Source organism: Melanotaenia boesemani, chromosome 15 (assembly GCF_017639745.1).
Source record: "Melanotaenia boesemani isolate fMelBoe1 chromosome 15, fMelBoe1.pri, whole genome shotgun sequence".
Lineage (NCBI taxonomy): Eukaryota > Metazoa > Chordata > Actinopteri > Atheriniformes > Melanotaeniidae > Melanotaenia > Melanotaenia boesemani.
In genome coordinates this window covers 22,248,795-22,271,717 of record NC_055696.1, presented here as the reverse complement: position 1 = coordinate 22,271,717, position 22,923 = coordinate 22,248,795, and the positions used below count along the sequence as shown (strand labels likewise).

At 36.7% G+C, this 22,923-nt stretch overlaps 1 protein-coding gene across 4 annotated transcripts in view; it reads right to left on the bottom strand.

The window, feature by feature from the left end:
* Positions 1-22,923, bottom strand: part of ntm (neurotrimin) — a 547,770-nt gene that overhangs the window by 21,778 nt on the left and 503,069 nt on the right. For all 4 annotated transcript variants that reach the window (XM_042008016.1, XM_042008013.1, XM_042008014.1 and 1 more), the window contains one exon: positions 9,452-9,577. In XM_042008016.1, coding sequence (XP_041863950.1) covers positions 9,452-9,577 — 126 coding nt within the window. The remainder of the gene's footprint in view (positions 1-9,451; positions 9,578-22,923) is intronic.

The following is a 22,923-nucleotide window of genomic DNA, read 5'->3' as shown; positions in this document are numbered from 1 at the left end:
AAACTCTTAAACTGCCCCTGTTAATGCTGCTGTATGGGCTAAATATATAGATACTTTTCCACTGATTATCAGCCTTTGGCATATGGAATTTTCTAATGTGCCAAGCTTCCTTTGATGCAACATCTTCTTTGAAGCAACCAAACATGAAAAGGGTGCCTAAAAAAATAGAATCATAGAAATATAGTGGCTCAGGGTTTTATGCATCACCAGCACAGCAGCTTCTATCCGATCGCAGATGTTTTCCAGTAAAAAGATTCTGTTGTGAATGTAGATTTGACCTGAGCATGTTTGTTATTGAGAATGAAAAAATGTAAGCCCTTTGCTCCATCTATAAACACTTTTTTAAATCTTGATTATACTTCAGGAGAATTCCTTTCATAGCCAGGGCCACTACTAGCCATTTAAGTGACCTAAGCACAACTGCATTGAGGTGCCCCCCATTTTTTAAAATCCAATAGCTATTACTAAATATAATTATACATTCTGTGATGTTTGGGTTTCCTTTTGAGAAATATTTGTATATAAGTTTTAATGTTCACCACTAAAATCAGTCCCATGACCGACCTATGCATTAAAAAAAAAAAAAATGAATGAAAAACCTTCTTATACGAAAAAGTAAATAAATAAATATGGCTATATGCACTAACACAGCCAAAATAAAAACCTGATTTAAAGGGGAAATTTGACTAAATGGATAAAATTGTTCAGTGATGCATAATTTAATGTTCTCCTAAAGCTCTCAAAGTAGAGTTTTAGATCCAGTCAGACCAGTAGCGCCAGTATAATAAAATCACACCAAACAAGATAAAATCCTAATAAATTAACAAAGCTACTTTTGATAAATAAAATACACAGAAAATTACAACAATAGTGAGCAACAAGAACAGGTTTTATCTTAAGCTATTAAATACCTTTTGCCTGTAAGACGAGTTTTAGACAGACATGATGACATTTATTCCAGGGAGAGTTGAAGGAATCACATGTGAACTTAACTTACGGTGCAGAACACACATCTGTTTGTTTTTGCCGTTGCCGCCCACGCCAGTCTGCGTCTTCCTATTAGTACATCGTCAACACCACTGGATCACACTTCGCCTTTCAGAGAGCTGTAAAATTTGTAACTTCAAATAAGCCATGATTATAACTGATCATGAGCCCGATTATTTTGGTGCCCCGCGGGAACTTGGTGCCCTACAAGCAGCGAGTGATGCATGTGGTGGGAGCGGCGGCATATGTATGAAAACTGTCAATGTGCAAGAATAAATCATATTGATTTATCTCTATACTTTATTATTACAAATGAAAAAATAAAAAAAACTATTAAATAAAAGCCCCACCTTAAATGTTGAACATTAAAAAAACTTTGTTAAAAGCTTGATAACTCCCATTGAGTTACATTCAGGTAAATCTATAAATCACTGATTTATGTTCTCTTTCCTTAGCAGCTACTGAATCTTTTATTAGTCTTGATTGTATTTTTAAGTGCCGACATGTTTGCCACTTAATCTTTTACAACTTTTTTTTTAATACCAGACGGCATCAAAAATACCAGACTGCTTTTATTAATACTAATGCAATGTTTCAACCCATTAGAGAATATGAAAAATCAATATTTAAGTCATGCACAGTCTTTTAATTCTGCTATTTGGTCTATATTAATCATCTCGATGCCATTTTTTTGCTGCATTGATCGCTTGTAGGAATAATAAGCATCACATTTATTCACATATTTGCATTAGTTTTAATAAAAATGAGTATTTCCTTACAATTTCAGCATCAACAAGCCAGGGTGAATATTTAAATTAGGTCATACACTTTAAAAATAGAACAGAAATAGCTGCCATCCATGCAGAATAAAAACCTTAACAACTCATTTAACATTTATTTTATTAGACAATTAATGGTTTATGTTGATATTTTAAAACCATTTGGGGGATCTTGGTAACAGACGGTGCCAACTTTGACCGTTTTGGAGACCTTGTCTGAACTATCTGTATGAAAACCTTGTTTATTTAGTTTTGATTCACTTTATCAGAGTCAACCTTTGCATAGATAATGTCCACATGCTGCGTTATGATCTAAAAGAGGTTTGGAGCTACAGCTGCATCATCCCAAAGGGATACTCATCCAAAAAAGGATTTTTATTTTTGTTTGTTTTATAGGCAAGCCTAATTTTTTTTCATTTGTGCTATGTGCCATCCTCCTTTATTCTCCAACAGTAACTCAGTCATGACGAGTAGCAGGGCCAGATTGTGAAGATGCTGTTTACTGAGGGAGGATTAAAGTAGTAATTAGAGATTTTCAGAAGCCTTCAGAAGAATATCAATAAATTCAATTTGATATCCTTGTTCTTGCACATGATAAACTCCCCCTGATACTGCCTTGCAAATGAAAGCTTTAATTGATTTCAGTTGTGCTCATCAGACTCTTCCTTTGCTGCAGTTCAGATGGAAATTAAAACTCTTTTCTTATGTAAAGATAGATCAGGAGGTTATATTGCTGATTTGGTTTAGTAATATTGACAGAATGTGTCAGAAGGGTTGAGGCTACTTGTAGTATGTTCTCTCATTTTTACTGAGGCTTCAAAAGTTAATTTATTATTGTGCTTGTTGATGATCTAGAATATTAGAGATGACATAACACATTTCTCTCTGTGCATTTTTGTTTCTGTAGATAAATGGTGTGAAAACTGCCCTCGAGCATCACCCTGGTGGGTGGAGGAGGAAAATGAAGAGTCTACAGATCTGCTCAATATGTCATTATTGGTTGGTTTGTTTATCTACATAAAACAACATTAGAACTGATGCAGGCCATTAACAGCAATTGAGGATAAAGTGAAGTTGCCATAACGACCCACAGGGGAAGTTTACTGTTGCTTTTCTAGCATGGGATATATTGAGTGCTCTTCAAGCTAAACAGCATAGCTAGATCAACTTTTCACAGAGCAAACAGAACTGACTGATGATAAGAAGGATAGGAGTAGGAGGATTTTTTGGAGCTAGCAATTTGTAAGAGATTTCTTTTTTTCTTCTCTTTTTAGCTTGCTGCTATAAAAATTCCAGAACATCCCTTTGGGAAAATTTCTAAGGTAGTGAACGAAAAACCAGACTTCAGATTCTGAATACCTGATATCAAACTTACCACTTCTTTTTTAAATAAAAAGCTGAACAAATGAACAAAACTTAGACATATTGATTCTGTTCACTAAGAACTGATCCACGTTCCCTCTGCCAGGAGCACTGAGACCCACATATTTGGGATCTTTGCTTTCAGTTTAAGAAAAATGAAAATAATGCCTCCAGCAAAGAATGTCTTCAATATAGGTTTGTGGAAGGAGATATTCTATACTACATCTAAACCAAGGACGAGGCTATTTGTATGGGTCTCACATGTGATTATATAGGTTTTACATGGAAATGTACATAGGGCTGGGAACTGACTCACATGCTACTGAATGGTGGACTACCACTCTATCACCTGAGCCACAGGAGCAAGAGCAGGACTGAAGTCCCCTCTCTAACCTTTAAAAGGTCAAAAACTTCATCTGCTACAACTTTAAATGAATCTTTCCAAGCAACTGGTGCTGTGCTAATACATTGCTCCCTGGCCAAACTCAATCTGTGCATGCTCATTCAGGCTGCCTTAATGTAGCCGGTGTCTGCTGGCCACCTGAGCAGGCAAACTTTGCAGTCAGGTTGTGTGGTCTGTGAGAGAAACCAAGAATCACTTCTGATCCACTACAAGCCCCTAAAGCCATCTATCTATCAAGGGTGAGGGGGGAGCTGGGTCATGGCTGTGTAAGAGCCCTGGCCTCAGTCTGAAATCATCCGTCACACACACACACACACACACACACACACACGTGCACACACACACACACACACACACACAGGGAGGTTATTTATTAAATTCAGTATTTTTTAACACCCTGGAGTACTTGCACTACCGAGGCCCACACTGGATAGCTTCAGGCTGGGAAAGAGTTGCACAGCAGCTTGGAGATACTGAAGCAGAATTTTGGACTTTAGCAAGACTGTGGATATTTTCTGCAGAGCAGCTCCAGAAAGTAAACTGAGTATTGTGTATTCCTGCAAAAACTACCTTGAAGAGCCTTCAGTTTGAAGCAGATAGAGAGAAAGTTAGCTAAACAAAGCAAGGCAACTTCATTTGCATAGAGCATCATGCACAAGACATTTCAAAGTGCTTTACATAAAACATTAAAAACATTACAGCAAGGGGCAAAAGACACATTAAAAATAGAAGAAATGAAAAGGAGAAATTAAAAAGCAAAACAAAATATGTCCATCTTGGCAGAAATTCCACACAGTGAAATCCTCCAGTGTCAAACATAAATCTCTCAAACTGGGCCTTCTAATGTTTTTATCATCACATTTACCACTTCATTTTTCTTTTCTTTCTATACACATATTTACCATTTCTGTTCTCCATCTGAACACAAACGTATTGTTCCTCATCTAAAGTTTTATTAAAACACAGATAAATGACTTTATTCATGCACATCAGTTGCAACAACAAAGAGCAACACATTCCGACAATACTTAAGCAATTAAATAGTTTCACCATGTTCAAGTGAAAATATTGAAATCACCACCAGACTTAAGCATCACATTGCTTTCCCCATGGTAACCATTGTCCATTTGCACTGGTACCAGCATGTGGCGAAGTTTTCCTTTGTTGCACTTACCTGGTGGTTGGCAAACAGCTTGACAAATTGATGTCACTTTGAGGTGGTAGTAACTCATTAGTAACAGGTGATGGTTAAAACAAGACAGTCACATTTAAAGATGATAGTCATAAAAGATTAAATTTACTACAATTAAATGCCTATTTGAATATCATTATGTTTTGGTCACACTGGTGTCATAAAGATGCACCACTGACTCAAACAGATGCTCTTCTGGGTCCAGTACAGACATGACATGAAGGAGTTTTGTTATCTGTGCAACAGCTGGACAGCTGCACATCCATACCACATTACAAACCCCTACATTTCCACAGATTTGCCCAAGAAAAGAGTCAGATTTGACATTTTAGGATTTTTTAATCAGAACAATAAAAAATAAATAATTTGACTTTACTATCATAGACTATTTTATTAAATGGTAAGTCTGCAAGACCAAGAGACTCCATATGTATAGCATGCTGACAAGAACAATATTGCTTCAACCAACTTGTGTTTCCATGGAAAATTGTAAAGCAATTAAAATAAAAGCATCAAAGAGCCAACAACCATACCAGCACACAAAACAAACCTCCCTGTCTGTCCATACACTCATGTGGAAACTGTAGTACAGGGATGAAACCAGCAAAGAGCGATGAACCATACCAGCACACAATCCAGGCTTCCTTTTCAGAAACCTGGATATAACTTAGAATACAGAAGGGAAACCAGCATGACAACAAATGACTCTGCCAAATAAACAAACATTATCCTGTATTTTGCACTTGCACGAAAGGTTAAAACATAACTATGCAACATTTGCTGAGCAGTGGAAACAATGGCTTCTGTGGCTACAAATCCTAATTACTGGATTCTTGTGCAGCTGCATGCTGGGAAAGGTTCTGGATCACAGCGTACAGCATAAACTACCAATGCAACAAATAAATTCACCATCACAATACGCAAAATTGGCCAATACATGAATTTGTAACATCTTTTTTCTTTCTTTTTTTTCCATTTCCCGGTGTGTGAAACTTAGTTTTAAAAAAGAAAGTAAAAAAAAAAAAAAAATTGTGCTGGCATTGGCCAGTTTAGTTGGCAGTTTACTGTATTTGCACCATGCCTCCCTCTTTACTCCAAACCAATGCCTGTTTCTTTTACTCCTCGTTAAACAACTCCACTGCACTTTACCTGACAATTCTTTGTTTTTAAGACTGTTCTAAATGTTGGACTTCGGTTTATATGGATTTAGATTTAATTTCATAATCTTTCTTTACATTTTAAATTTGCCAGCCACATTTTCAAACAATTCAGATTGTGATCACAAGCAAAATCTAACCTCCATTCAAGACGAATGGAACACCTGTCTGACTGTTCCAGCCTTCCTCTGTGTTCACAGAGCAGAAACCTTAAAACACAGTAGAGATGAAGTAAGACTCCATCCATCCCACATTAGCTGATATAAAGTGGATGGGAATACTGGGCCTCATTCACCAATTTCTTCTTACAAATTGTCTTAAATTTCTTCTTATGTTGTACTTATATATATTTCTTACTTATGTATGTATATATATATATATATATATATATATATATATATATACATATATATATATATATATACTGTATATACAAATTTTGGCTTAAGCATCACATGAAGACTGATTGAATTTGTTTTGTAAACCCTGGTTTGCTCTTCCTGCCGGTCGGGGTTACATGTGGAGTGTTTAACTATTTCACTTGATCATTGTCAAGTAATGATCTGCATTAAGAAGCATAATCAAAAAATGAAGAATATCTACAACTGAAGTCCATTCCAACAAGATTCTAAACATACATATTACTATATTTTCTCCTGAATGTAGCAGAAGAAGCCAAAGCCTGGGGAAAGTTTAATGCAGCTTTGGCACCAAAAATTCACTATCAGTCTACTTGTTTGTCCTATAAAAGGTAAAAACAATGAGTTGTTCATTTTATTGCTATATCAGCCTAGTATTAACAAATGACAGAAGATTCAAATGGCACAATAGTTAATGTAAGACTTTGATCTGACTGCGTTGTCCAGCTTTAAGTTGCATCTCCGATGGGACACCAAAGAGTCAAATCAATCATTTGTGGATTAAAACTTAAACTTTTGATAAGAAAGGGAATCACGTTTAATTCCAGTTAGCCACCCTTCACAACTTTAGAAAGAAGCCTCCAGGATTTCCTTCACTCTGTCTCTTTTCTGAATTACCTCCAACAAGGTAACATCTCTTTCTCTTTTAAATGAAAAACTTCTCCAGGCCTCCCCGGAGGACAAAACCTGGCAACTTCAGTTTGCTCTCCAACACCTTCAGGTCAGCCTGCCACAGGCAGCCATTCTTTTTCTGTTCTGTTTTGCAGCAGCAGCTCAGAATCTACAGAAAACTCCCATTCAAAGGGTTTTCCCTTCAAGAGAGCCGCATGGTTAACTTGCCTCCTAACCTCACCTGACCAAGAAGAAGGGACCAGTCTCCTTCTTCTGAAGAGCACACAACTAAACACAGGAGACACAACTGGATATAACTGGACCTTAGATGGACCAGCTCCCTTTTTTCTTTTTGAGGTTTGCTTTTAAATGTACTATTAATGTTTCTTCTGCACCCTGCTGTAAAGCTTTAAATGTTTTAAGCACTTTGAATTGTCTTCTACATGAAGTGTGCTATAAAAATAAACTTGCCTTGTCTCCTCTTCAAAGGCCAGCTGTTTACAACAGACTGGTAACAAAGACATGGGCTTTAACAGTTAGAATCCGTACCAGCATTAGCTAAACACAGCTAAAGAGCTAAACACAGAATTTCCCTTAAGGGCCATTTATGCTCCCTTTATGTAAATAGGTACAGAGAGTAGAGTTCACCAGTTTCAACAGCAAACATGGCGTCGGTGGAGGAGATCATTATAATGTACATTCTCAGAAACAAACATAGAAAGAGGCAGCAGTCAACAGTGGTGGTTGCAGTGATCTGTGCAGCCATTAGTTACATCCTGGCTTCTTCTTCTTTTTTTTTTTTTTTTTTTTTTGCGAGTCACTACTTAAAGCTACTTAAAGCTACAAGCTACTTAAAGCTTCCCCCATGGTTCACGGTGGTACTACCTCATTTGCTCCATCATGGTACCCATCTTAAAGGGCTCTTGTAACCAAATTATGCACGTACATGATGCAGAAGATGGAGAAAATGCTCCACATGCATCTTTAGCGCAAAGCATAAATATTACACCCACACATACTGAGTCATCGTCACACCAGCTCAGGGGATTTTTTTTTTCACTGTATATTTCCTAACATAATTGTACATAACATGACAGAACTACACTATAGTATGTATTAATTTCCATACCACTGATTAATAGTCATTGTTGGTACTTTAATAAATACAGATGTTCTATTTTTAAGAAGTTGTTTAGGATTCTTGTGTACGTGTGTTGTGATAACTGCTGGTTGTGAAGGTCAGTGCTCAGATTCATAGCCTTCATTGTGTTCTCTGTATGTCATATCCACCCATGATTCACACAAACAGACAGACCCTCCAGACTGGTATCAGTGTTTAGTTATTACTTTCCAAGAGTTCCTCCTTGGTGTTGCCCTGCAATTAACTTTTTACATGAATAATTTTTATTGAATATTAATAACTGTCCTTGGACACTTATTAATACTAACTGATGAGCAGAGTGGCTCCAACTCAACCCCAATGGAATTGAGCATGAGAAGTCCACTTACTGTTTATTTTAGCCTTTTTAGTCAATGTGCAATGTGTTGTGTTGTGGACCAAAGAAGCTTTTACACATTCTGTCATCATGAATTGTTGTTTATCTAAAGCTCTCTGGTTGCCTGAAGACAAACACAGACAGGAGTCTCACTGTGAACTGTGGCCTATGTTGTGAGAGTTAAGCATTGGTCTCCAAGCTCATGAAGTGAATCTTGCACTTCAGTCATTTCTGAGAAAATAAAAATAAAAACCTTTCAAGTAATCCAGCCGACCATTACAGCGCACCTGAATATAAGTGGGAAAAACAATTGACTCTAATTTCCAGGAGACAGGGTTGGCACAGGGGTGTTTGTACAGGCATGGAGTATTTCACAAACAGAAGCAACCCTTGTCCTTTCTCTGTGCTTATCTCCTTACAGACAGGTCAGTCACACTTTTCCATGTTACGATATCAATTCCCCAAATCCCAGCATCAACAAAGGACAGCAGGGAAGCTTGGGCCCTTGAACGAATATGAATGCGCACGTTTGGCCTGATTAAGCAAAGCATGGCTACACAGGCGTACATAAACACATTGTTTCCTTCAGTCTCCAGGAAGCAATAAAGGAATAATGCCATTGAGAATAAACAAAGCAGAAAGACACAGTTTTGGACATATTTGGCATAGCATGCTAGTCTTGTGCATAATTATTCTCGCTGTGTTAATCTTCACTGCATTAATCCTGCCATTCAAAGGGCCTCCACAACATTTACATCCATTCAATTATTCTAATTAATTACTCCAATTACAACAGGGTAACTTTATTTTCCTGTGAACAATCCTATTGCAAATGACAATCCAGATCCAGGTAATGATGGTTAATAAGTGGAGCAAGAAATCCATCAGGGGTCAAACAAAGTCACTGATAGGTGTGATAAACAGAGGGAGGGAGGGGAAGAGAAAGCTGTAAAGAGAGAGTGAAGCATAGCAAAAGTCTGATGCATTTAAGGAGCCAGAAAACTTCTCTGCAGGTTTACCCACTTTTGCAGACTAACAGCTTACCTAAATTGGAGATGAGTTTCCAGCTGACAGAAGGTTCTGGTTTGCCACTGGCTTGGCACAGCAGGGTGATGTTGGAGCCTTCGTTTACCACGATATCTCTGGACAGGTTGATGATTTTTGGTGGCACTGAATGAGAAGGAGACGAAAAATATCACATGAGATGAATATACTTAACCAAAATTAGAACTCATCTGAGGCCCAGTTTACTTACAAGCTGTTGCATTTGGCATGCAAATTTAAAAAAATATATATATTTTTGCATTTTTTTTTATGTTATTTTAAAATATTTTAATTTCACAATTTTAAAAAAAGGAGAAGAAAAAGATAAGATAGTATTTCAGAAACTGTAAGATACCTAACTTTCTTATAAAAAGACATACTGTGGTCTGTGTTCCATCTATTCTGTTATGCTCTTTGTATTATTTATCTTTTGGGAACTTTTTTAGGTGTAAACAATAACTACATCTCATGTGTGCTATGTACAAGTAGAAAAAGAAATGCTGGCCGTAGCAGCTAAAGCGATCCAGGAATTGCTGTACGAAATTCCTCTGGGAAAGGTTTTCAGTACAAGCCCAGCTTTAGGAATCTGCAGCAGAGATGTCTTACATTTTTAACTCTGAATAGACATACTCACTATGTAAAGTGTACACTAGATATAGTCTGATACAGTTTTTGACAGTAAAATATGAAAAATGGTGGCATTCCTATGTTTTTTTTTTTTTGTCAATGCAACTAATACATATCACTTTTAGATAAAGGCAAAGGTCAGAAAGCATCATAGCCCATACAACAAGAAGACACAGTTACAATATATTGTGTAATATATCCAAAACACTTTCCCATTAAATACAATGGAAAAGCGTGTCCAAACTTTTTACTGGTACTGTATATCCTTTTTAAAGTTTAATGCCTGCAGACTCAGACTTTGAACCCTTTGGTTCAAAAAGTATTGGAGACCTGAACTAGACCCCTGACCGACTTACATTATTTAGAAAGTGTTGGATGGTACAAAAAACACAGGTTTGTGCAGTTAAAAAGTTTTATGTTCCCTGATTCTTTCATGTTTTTCGAGAAGAAAAGAAGATTACAGTTTTGAAAGGCTGGGGAAAAAAAGACATGAAGGAGATGTTTCCAGAAATGTTGGAGGAATATATACCAGGCAAATAGTTCTCAAATGGCGGTACGAATATCACTGGTGGAGATTGGGCTCCCTCTAGTGGTACTCCAAAAAATATGCTCTGAGTATTCTATTAATTATGGATAATATTATCAATGTCAAACCATCGCATCTCTGGTTTTCCACAGTCCATCAATGTCAACATCAAATGGGAGAGAATTTTAGTTCCGAACTTTGGAGTGAAGATGAGAAGTTCAAGTGACCCAGTTTTTTTTTTGCTAAAGTGATGTGAAAATGTCACGTGGTCCAGTCATGCTGGCATGATCACAGACCCAAAGATAATGTCTTCCCTCACACACTGCATAATCCGTAAATTGCAAGACTGCCATAAAGGCTTCTCAAAAATGAAACAGAATCAGGCATCAGATATCAGGACTGTCTGTGTTCACAGAAGTAGGAGTATCCTTCTTATCTAATATCTTGACTCACTGACTTGCTGGTCAACTTAACATGATTTTTAAGCAAACAGATAAATAGCTACATTAGTTGTATATATAATAATGCGTTTTCAAATATTGTTCAATATCCCTTACATATGTCAATAGGGACATATGTCGTCGTCCTCATTCTTCCATTTGTCTTTTTTATAGCCAAGAATCAATTCCTCCACTAGTGGGCGGTGCTGAGTTTAGCGCTCACCCCTGGGAGCCGATGTCAGTTTCAGACATCATTTGGCAGCGATAATGCATCCTTACAAAGTTTTTTTCCAACTGCCCAACATGCCCTAAACATATAGTCTTTTTCAAAAGCTCACTGAATTTCTACAGTTGTGCTCGTTTTCATTCTTCTTCCGCTTTTTGTTCCTTTCCTGATCTTCTTCTCTGGTTCGTTTTGTTTTGCTGTTTGCCTGTCAGCACTGCCCCCGCAGTTTCTGGTGGTATTGCTTTGTTTTCTTTGTCAAGCAATGGACAGCTAAGCTTCCATGAAAATGGACCAAATCATGCATGTAACCGTTGCAAAAAAACGGACGAAATTGTGAAATCCGTCTTTTGCATCGAGCATAAAAGGGCCTTAAGAGGGCAGCGACAGCATGATTGGATCATGTGACATTTTTAAAGCACCATAACAAAAGAACTAGATCATCTGGAGAGCTGCTATCAGCTTCACTGGAAAGTGCAGATCTTAAACACTCCCCTAGTTTTTGTTTTACATTATTAGACCGTATAAAACTGAAGATAAGATAGTTCGAATTTAAAAATGGAAAAACATTTATTTGAGCATAAAACTGGGATACACAGGTGTTGTGTTTCTTTTAAACATAGCCATCATTTAAAAAAAATATATGCTTGTTGGTTTAATTGTAATAAATAACACTTTTTTAAAGAATTTCATTAGATGATTTTTTGTGTTTTTGGGTCCAGTATGTTAATGAAATAAACTTTAATGACAGTTATAATGAATATTGTATTAATATCAAAATGAATATCAGGTGAGATTGTGCTATAATAACATAATAACAGGGATACCATACATGGCTATGGTATACTTTAACTTTTTTTATGGGGTAAATAGAGACAAAATCAAAAGTATTCAAACAACAAAGATAGTCTCAGATCCCTCAGGATTAGAAGGACTTTGATCAACTGTGTGATAAAGTTTAAATGTCATTTCTGGTGATAAACCTCTATTACAATGCTAGCTGTTTGTAACGTGCTTGAGTGGAAAAGGGTAGGTCTCTACTATATTTTAATGTCAGTTATAAAGGTGGTACTTTGGAAAGCCTGATATTTTCTCAGGTGGTACTAAACATAAAAAAATGGAGAACCATAAATGCTGTGCAGTTTTCCAGAGGGTTGCAGTACAGTACTTTGCATCTGGTTGGAATTAAACTTCAAGTAGGAAAAAAACAACTGTAGTGAACATCCACAAAAAGAAAAGGGAGATTATTTTTGTAGGTGTTACTTAATGTCAAATCTGGGCACTCGGTGTGGAAACAGGTGGTCATTTTAATCGTCGTTAATTAAATGTGATTTGTTTTTAGTTTCCACCCACCCTGAGGCTGGGTTCACAGTAGGAGCATGATCTGTGCACAGGATGTGTGAAATGTGATGATTTTCATGTCATCCATGGCTGAGGTGTGAGCTGTGCATCTTCACTGGAAAACATCTAGAGTTTTGACAAAGTGCTGACAAAGAGATTTTCTGCAGGACATCCAACACTAAAATACAGCTTCTGACTGATGATGATTATGATGTTTAATTGATTTCAGCTAGAGAATGTGACGTAGTAATACAAGTCATGGATGACAAAAATCTCAGTGTATTAATAGTCATCAGGGCTGAAAGTAAGCTGATACGGTCCGGTACTCCGTACCACCAAGAGATTCACTGGCGGTAAGCAGTACCAGGAAGATGGGAGAGTGGTTGCCTGCTATAAAGGCCAGAACCAGTCACGACTGCATTCTGGGTCACACAATCCATTAGCAACATGCAGTTTTGAAAACCACTTTGTGTGTTTAAAAATTCCTTCATTCCGAATTGTTTCTGAACTGTCGGTGCTGACCGGGCAGCTCCCCCCCGCCCCCTCGGAGACAGCCCAGTGGCCTCCTCTGCGCCCAGCCTTCAAAACGTGAACCACACCTTATGTCTTTATGTTTCTTGCTGAATGCTCCGATTAAAATCAATAGTAAGGAGTTGTGTTTCATTTTTTTTTTTTGTTTTTTTTTTTTTTTTTTTATTTTTAACGGCACAGAACAAAAGTGCTTAATGACCAGAGATTTCACTGCTCATGCGCAACTGCTTCCTAAACACAGACAATGCTATGGAGATAAGTGTGTTCAATTTAATGCACTGGGACGTTTTCCACAATTGGTCAACAGACGTCAAGAGACGCTGCTTGTGCCGAAACAGGACAAATAATAAATTACACCAACGAAATTTCAACAAAATTTAAATATCTACAAGTTATCATTTACAGACATTTTAAATAAAAATGTACTCTCCATGTTTATTGTTTAAATTAAAATAAATAGTTCAACATATTGTCAAGTGTTTTTAATTTTTCCCTACACCATAGGCCTACATGTAGCCTACAGTAAAATATTGAAATGTTTTTGTTTCAGTTTTGAGTTTGTTATTTTAAAATGCATGAAGTGAGAAAGAGAGATAAAGGTTTTGGAAATAGTACCGGCAAGAATTTAAAACTACTTTCACCCCTGATAGTCATTCTTAGAAGCATGCTTAGAAGTAATGCATCAACACCGCAGCAGAAAGATTGTTTATGTGGATACACAGACACACACTTGCAACCCAGCGGTCTAGAAAAACTCATGCATTGCTCTTGGTATGAACACAGCATAATACACACAACATTTTCTTTAATAGGGCCTATACAGGGTGACATTTAGCTCAACTGGTTGAGCGGCAGTCTCATGTAGAGGCCATAGCTCCCAGACAAGGTCAGCCCATGTTAAAATCCAGGCCTGGGGCCTTTTGCTGACCCCTTTTTTATGGCAATGATCCAATAAAAATACACTCCTTGAAAAACAAAAACAGGGCAAAACATCTTTAAGAAAGTATGAAAATGCTTGCATTAGAGTAATTTTTATATGTTTAAGTAAGTATCTACAGATAAGATAGCTTGCAGTTAACTCAGGAGTTTACAGAGGAAAAAAAGCTAATCTTGATGCAGAGGTTAGAGTTTATTTATACCTTAGGCCATGAGAGGGTAGAGAATACATGTCCATGAACAAGCTGAGTTTACAATCAAGGACTGTGCTGAACAGTGAACTAATAATGATGTTTATTGTAATGGTTGGTCACTGGAAGCTTCAAATATAGAATGGGTAAAATGAGTCTGAGCTACAGTACAGCCATTTACTTTCAGGTGGATTTACAAGAAGATAAAGGGCTGAGATGGGAATTGTAGCTCAAAAGATATTTATAAAAAAAGTGATAATAGCAGTCATTATAGCAGTGAGGGCACTGCTACATTTACTGGTAGGTTCCTGGCAGGGACTTTTCATGTATACCTCCATATGGCCAAACCTATAACTACAAATACTTTCCCATCCACAGAAACATGCCAGGAGACTGTGAGCTTCCTTTTTACTTCAGAGCACCTCTCATTAAGTTCTGATCACACTCTCTTTAAACTTCAAACCTTCCTGTTTCTTAACAGAAATAATCTCTAAATAGCTTGGGATGGTTTCCAACACTGCTTCACCCATTAAAAAACAGGATTACAGAACTCCTGGTCAATTACTGACAAAGAAAAAATGCTAAAGCATTGAACTATTTTGTTTTTTCCAATGTCTGCTTTATAAGACAGAGCTACAAAAACGTATTGATTACTGAGGAGCCAGACAATTACATGGCTTTTTCTCACGAAAGACTGCTTAATCAAGCGGTCTTCTAAATGAGTTGTTGGACAAGGATCCTCCCAGACAACCACCTAAACTATCCCCAGTTCCTTAATCACAAAGCAGGAGGATAAGCAGTGCAGTCTCTTAGTAACTAAAGTTTGTGTGGTGGATCTCTGAGAGACAGCAGATCGTATTTTTAGCTTCTTGTCAAAAGCTCTCTATAATCAAGCTCCATTGTATTTTTTTTTTTACTGTAAAGCACTTTATTTATCTTTTGGTTGTTGTCAAGTGCTATGTAAATAAAAGTTGATTGATTTATTGTATTATAGAGATCTCATCGGTCCAAACTTACCCAACAGAGCGCCTCTCACTAAACTGCAGGTTTCCTTGTGGTTACAAGATACTTTAAAACTAAAATAGGAGGCAGAAGCTTCGATGATCAGCCCCCTCTCAGTGAAGCCACCAGTAACCAGACATCTTCTTTACCTTTAGAATTAGGCTTCAAATTTTCCTTATAACTTTCCTTATAAGTGATAACACTTCTACTTAGAGCTGGCTTGGTGACCCTTTGTTTTACCTTTATTTATGCAGCCATAGGCTGCATAAATAGCACCTCCCTGTATTTTTCTCTAATTGCTCTTTACTCCTCTCAAGTGTAAATATGTGACGTTGTTGTCATGTCAAATGTCAAATCAACAGTTTTGCAAACATCTGCTGTGAAGCTGTGGTAAGTGGTAGTGGTAAGATGTTTTCTTTTTTTTTTTTCACATGGGAACAAACTAATCTCTGATACAGACCTATGTAGAGTCTTTAGTGTGGGTTTTCAATATTTACAGATCTATTTGAAAAAACCCTAATTTGCTCTAACAAGATGACAGATTTAGTAATAAACAAAAAGTCCATTCACAGAAATGTAAATTATATGGCAAATATGTCAATTTAATGATAACGAAGCAGACCTGGGTCTACAGTAAACTCAGAATGATCATTTCTGCAAAGCTAGCTAATAATAACTAATGTATTTCAGCTGAAATGTGAGAATAACCATAAATCATCTTTTGAACACTTTTCTGGGGCAAAATTGCTGGTTATGCCTTTGTTGTGCAAGTCACTGACACTCATTAACATCATGGTGCAGTCAATACGCTCGTCTTTGATGTTTGTTTGTTTCAGTGAATCCGATCTTCACAGCTGACTCCAATCACAGCTGCAGTATGAGCACCAGGGTCCCCAGCAGAGTTCTTACACAATAAGAGGGGTTCAAAATGCAACATCCAAGTGTTGCTTCAGTCCCTGCTCTCTCATTTCTAGACTCCAGCCAAGGAAGCGCTGCAAAAAAAACACCCCACAATTTTCATATTTTTCTGTGTATGTTAATGATGTTTAAGCTCCACCACAAACTTGAAATGCTGATATATATCAGACATGACCTCATCTTCATTTGGAGGTGAAACTAAATTACACCACGCCTCTGAAGAACATTTTGCAGTGGAAATCTTCTATATCACCATGTCAGGAGCAGCCTTTGTCACCAAAATGGACATTTTTCATTAGGCTCAGCACACTAAAGCCAAGGTATCAATCCCACTGGAGAACCCTATCATGATCAACCAAACACCTCATTATCTGCACACCTGTTACAAAAAGGTGGATCAAATCGTTGTTTGTGCAAACTTTTCCTACACAAACACTTTTGTTAAAGTCAGACCTACAATATATATATATATATATATATATATATATATATATATATATATATATAATCTCATCTCTCACATATGACATTTGGGACTTTTTTTCCCCATATGGACCCATATTGTTTCGCACAAGCTCCCAAAATCATTTTGTATTTTTCACACTATGATGTCATATCAGACAAGGTGAAAACCATTTTCTGAAGCATAACTCAACACTGAAATCCCAACAGGTTTTCTGTGGAGATTTACAGATTTCAGTTGTCCATTTTACACATTTAAAGCCATTTATGTGATAAATTTAGTAACAAGGACTACAAATTGAATTATTTCAAGCAATAGTTTAGGGTTTGTTAAAAAAACACAAACATTGAAAGAAAATCTTGTGGCGCCATGTGATATGAATGTAGTGTATTCTCTGTTGTATCTTTTGGAATTTTAAGTCCGGTACACTTCATAGGTGTTAATGTTGTGTATGGTGGAAAAGCTAAATGAGCTATGCAAAATCCAAGTTATGACAACAATAATAATCAGCCTCCACTTAAAAAATATCACAAAAAGACACGGAACAAAAAAAGAGAGCAAGCAGACGCTAATCAAGTATCAGTCTGGAATGTGAAACTAGTTTCATTAACCTGCACACATTTAATACTTATGCACAAATTCTGTTATGAATAAAAAATGATTGCGTGCACTGATTTGTAAACCATGAAATCAGGTGTAGGCCAAGAATACTCTTGTTTTTTAACCTTGCATTTATGCATTCAACCTGCTTTGTCGTGAGCACAATTGCTCAAATATATACAATTGTTATTGGAGGATTGAAGAACTCTGACCAGAGCTAAATTTGTCGGGTGTGAACAAGAAAATAAGCATGGCCACAAAAGAGGAGGTTGGTATTTGACTAATTTTAAGATCATGGCAGAAAAAAACACAGTAGTGCTATTTTCAATGTTGGGAAAGTTCAGTTTGTACATGAACTAGTTCAAAGTTCAGTTCACACATTTTAAAATGAACTACTTCAGTTTATAGTTCATAATTCAAATGTTTGAGCTAAGTTCAAAGTTCTAAAAATGAACTAGTTATTTTAATGAAATACTTATTTCTTTCCCAACATGTTGCTGCAAGCTACTACCCTCAGAATACTGGCATTTTCCTATTGTTGCCACCCATTCAGTCCACGCTCATAGCCAGCAGCAGCTTTCACGCCCACAGTATAAAAACATGAGGAAAAACTTGCTTGAATGGTCTTTTTTTAATGAGGAAGTATTACGCTATCTGAGGTAGAAACCAGGCTGCGGTAGGAAACAAAGGATGTACATCAACATGCAAAACATTTAAACATTATTTATCTTTTCATTAAGTCACTTTTTAGTTTTTTGTAAATGTTTTTTTTTTTTTTACTTGTTTGTCCAAAGAAAACTTTTAAAACTTGGGTCATAAAAGTGCAATATTCAGCCCAAATAAATAAGTAAAAAACAAAACAAAAAAGACATTCAAGTCTTGCATTTATCAAGATTATGAAAGCTGAGGGTTTCGTTTCCCTCAAAGGCTGCAGGTCTCCAACAAAACTGCAAAAAGTTTTCCAGCTGCGGCTGGAGGGTTAGGAGCTGCTTCTTCTGTACGCCGTTATTTAGTTTTGGCTGGTAGAGGATCTGCTTTAGCACAACGTTGCCAAGTCTTTAGATTGTTGTTGTTGAAATGTAGTTCACATACCTTGGAAGGCGAGCCGGGTGCTTTATTTCAATCTACTGTTTCAGGTTTGCTGTTGATGTTGTTGATGTCTGGAGTTGCTTCTTGACACATGGCAGGCAAAGTTTACACAAAAAGGCCTCCTGGATCATCACTAACCTTTTAAAAAAAATTATTTTAAATGATGATATGAAGATGCTGTAGTGATCATTGGAGCAGAGTTGGTGTGGCTTTTTTTTGGATTTTGCCTCCATGTTTTGCAATTTGATGGTGCATGCGCGGTGCGGCCCTGTGGTGGCTGTGGTTGTCAGATTTAATGTTTTTCACCTATACATTAATGCCTGTTTACGATGTGTTTTAGCCAGGATTTTGCCTCGAAGGCTCCATGGCACTCTCTTAAACAAAGTTCAACTGTAGGAGAACGCCGTTCACAAATGCCAGAATGACCGCGTTCACAATAACGTTTATGTTCACTGAAAATATGAATGAGTTCATGAACAATCGTTCAATGAGTTTGTTCAGGTACAACACTGGCTATGGTAGATGGTATATAAGCCCCATAAAAAAGCATGCTGTGTCTTTTTAAAACCTTCCATAATTTTTACCACCCTTGATCATCTGATCTTATCTGCAGTATAATTATTCCTGACACTGCCCCCTAGTGGTTTCTATGCACATTGCAGCTTGTGAACATGTAAGGTTCATTTTTAAGGAAGTACACAAAAAGGCTGCAAACAAGCGCAAACTATACGAAGCATCCATGATAAACATGTATACGCAATTTACAGGGTCAGAGTAAAGTATGTGTTTTATAAAACAAAGCAATTTAATGCGACCACCCAAACGCCAACATTAAAATTGAGTGTGTTAAAAACCATAGTTGTGACTCATAAAACATATCTGAAGTTGTCATGACATGTAAACATAAATCACAGGGGAAGATATAGTTGATGGCTGTGTCACTGCAATGACTCATCTTCTAGAAACCCTGTACTTTTTTTAAAAAAATCTCTCTGTTTAAATTTATTTTACTCCTGACAGATCTGTCCAACAAAACATTAAGTCATTTCCATTTCAAAGCAAAAAAACATTTCTTTAAACATTTGAAAATCATTTGTGTATGAATAGTGTGCCACTAGTGCTTTGAGTTGTTTAGTCACATCAGACATAATTGTAATACAAAATATCTATGAATAACTTATTGGATGTCAGCTTAATCCCCATTTACCCTTTCAAAGTGACAAAAGCACAAAGCAAATGTGTCAGTAGCTTCTATTTAGTATTGGTTCAGGAGGCCAGTGATTCTCTATTTTCTAAAATAAATAACAAACACAAGCTGTCAGGTTATTAAACATCAAAACATTTTTGGCCTATTATCACTGATTCTAGTCGGCTGCAATGCAAGCAGTTTTTCATCTTTATAACTGACAGATCAGGGATTTGATTTGAATAAAACACAACTTAAAAAAGAAAAACTAATGCTCTGCAGGTGAAATGATGCACAGGATGTAAAGTATTATAGAACAGAATTTTAAATAAAACATGGCATACATGGGGATTTACTGATGATGCAGTGAAAAATATGTCTGCAAAAAATCATCCAAAAAGCTGAATTTGTTGGAATAATCCCTTATTGTACTGAACACTGTTTTAACAGCCAATGTGTTACAAAAGGACATATTTATACAGTAAATGCTTGTTTGTGTTGTACACAAATCTGTACAGAGAATGTACTTGCAATCATCAGACATGTAGCTGTACCATAAAAAAGATGCCCAGCCTAATGACTTGCAGTGCTTCACCAGGTGGAGAACACAAGATAAAATGATAAGGGGATGAGGGGACTCCACTTGACAGATGCCAGAAAAAAAGGGTTATCTTTATATAAACTTTTAAAAAGAGAAAACAGTGAAATGTGTTTCTGGAATTCATGAAGACAACTGCAATCCAGGTTCACAAACATGGATTTGCAGTGTAAATTGTGCATCAGTTATCTTAGATTTTTGGGTGAAAATTAAGAAAAAATTTGGACTATGTATATATATATATATATATATATTAATATATATAATAATTGATATACTAAAAGTTTTAATCAGATTAATCACAGCTCTCAAATTTATCACAAATTTCAAATAATTTCAAAATGATTAATCACAGCTTACAAATCAATCATGATTATTCACCATTCATTTTTTATATGCCTAAAATTTGCCCCTTTGTATTGTATTGTATCAACACAACGAGCCGATGCTACAAATATTTACTCATAACTGACCTTCTCTTGGGTAAATGTGAAATGTCCGAGGGTCAGTAAATGCAACATGTGATGTACTTCTATATGCTGTTCTAATGCAGAATTCATATATCATCATCTCACCAACCGTCCCCATGGTGATAAGTTCTGTCATAAAACCACTTGATGTGATGACTGAAGTTTAGCAGCCAGCATTGATGAAGAAACTCAAAACTTGAAACTCTGATAAAACTGATGATCTGGAGAAAAACATGCTTTTCCTTTTATCATTGAAGTGTCAATGTTTGTGCAGCAGTGATAAAAGTCCTACGGCGGCATCACCCAAAGTAAACACCTGTTGATAAAATAGATCGATGGCTGTTTATTTTACACATTTTCTAGACTTTTTTTTTCTGGCCAGTGCTCCTGCCTGGCACCCATCAGCACTTTTCTAGACCCGCCCCTGCAAAGCTGAAATATAAATCCTTTTTTTCAGCTACATCTTTTCTTCAGCCACTGTGTTTGAGAAGGTCCTGCCAAAAACATCACTTTGGGGTGAATATGTTACAGTATGAACCATGTTTTGCTAGTTTCCTCCTTCTCTGCTGAACTATAAACACGTCCAACGAGAGAGAAGCCGATCAGCTGATCACCGACAGCCTTCGCCACACAGAGACGACCAGAGATCCTCTAGAGCAGACATGTTGGTGCAAAACGCAGCTAGGCTGTCGCAAGTTTAAAAAATAATGCAGGAAAAGTGCGGGTGTAAAATCTTCTTAAAGAGTGTGTGTTAAAACACCCCCATTTTCCAAAGAAGTGACGTCCATGGGTTGCTCCATTAACACTGTGTTTATTCTCAAGTCCATTCGCCACCTGGCTCATTTTTCCATCGTGCTTCTCCACATCCCACCATCAGAGAAATGATGGTGTGGTGTGTGTGTGTGTGTGTGTGTGTGTGTGTGTGTGTGTGCGCGCAAGTTTGTTTCTTTATATCATGCACATTTGTAAATGTTGGACTTATATTCTACCCAACTGGTTGTGTTGTACACTGTGAAAATTTAATTTGATTTGGAGCTGAGTACATTGTTCAGCTAAATCCATTACTGTTTACAGTTTTACTGTTTACAGATCGTAGAGCCGAAGATGTTTTTATTTACTGGTGTAATTCTAAAATGTTAATAATGTAGTTTTTTGACACGGTATGCAACTGTTCATGCATTTACTCTGATTACCTTTTTTTTTCCCCTTTGGATATTTGTAGTTACACTGATGACAAAATGCTAATGCTGGTGGCAAATCTAACAAGCAGAAACTGAATTCAAATGAGTTTCTAGCAAAGGTTGGTCGAGACCAGAGAAAAGCCCACAGAAAAATAAAAATTTGAAATGTGCAGGGTAAGTATATATTCGGTACATGCAGCATTTCCCAAAAACTAGCATTGGAAAGTCTACTCATTACAGAGGATATAGTTGCATCATCTGTGTCAAATCTGGTCCAGCGGAGAAAAAAAAAAGAAAAAAAAAACAAATAGAAAACTTCCTCAGACAGAGCTTCACCAACACAATGAAAAAAAACAAAAAGAAGAAAAAACGACTGCAGTAACACTGTCAGTGTGGGAGTGATTTCTTAAAATTCAATCTTCATGAAACTCAGGGACACAGTTTATTTTCTGTCAGGGCTGTTCCAGCACACTGACTTTAGCAGAGAGTCTATTACAAATGAGTATAGCACTGAACTAATGAACCGATGACAAGAAAACCCTCGGGACTGTCCTTCTCTCCAAAACATGCCCATGGGTCATAAGTGCATGCAGCCAGATATGACCTATAATTACATTAGAAGAGTATTTGACCTCTAGTGATTGTAAGAAAAACCACATGTGAAATTGTGTATGTGTGTGACAATTTATATATATATGTGTGTGTGTGTGTGTGTGTGTGTGTGTGTGTGTGTGTGTGTGTGTGTGTGTGTGTGTACATCAGGCAACAGAATTAATGGCAAAGCACTGTTTAAATGATTTTTCTCTATTGTTCAAGACCAATCAGGTACAAACACAGATTTGACTTTAATAAAGGCTATAAATAAATAAAAAAAATACTATCTGTGATCGTAAAACCAGTAGAAACCTGAAAAAAGACTGCTTCTTCTCAACTATTTTAATCCACACAATAAGCTTTAATTTACATTAGGATGGTTTATATTAAAGATAAGAACAACATAACAGTGTTAAAATTTTCTGCTTAACTTTAAATTCCTGCCACTGTATTTACTCTGTAGGCATTCTGTAATATACTGTAGTTATTTTTCTAGAATGTAATTAGTAGACCATAAGAGACATGCAAACAACCCACAGAACAAAAGGCCCTTTTG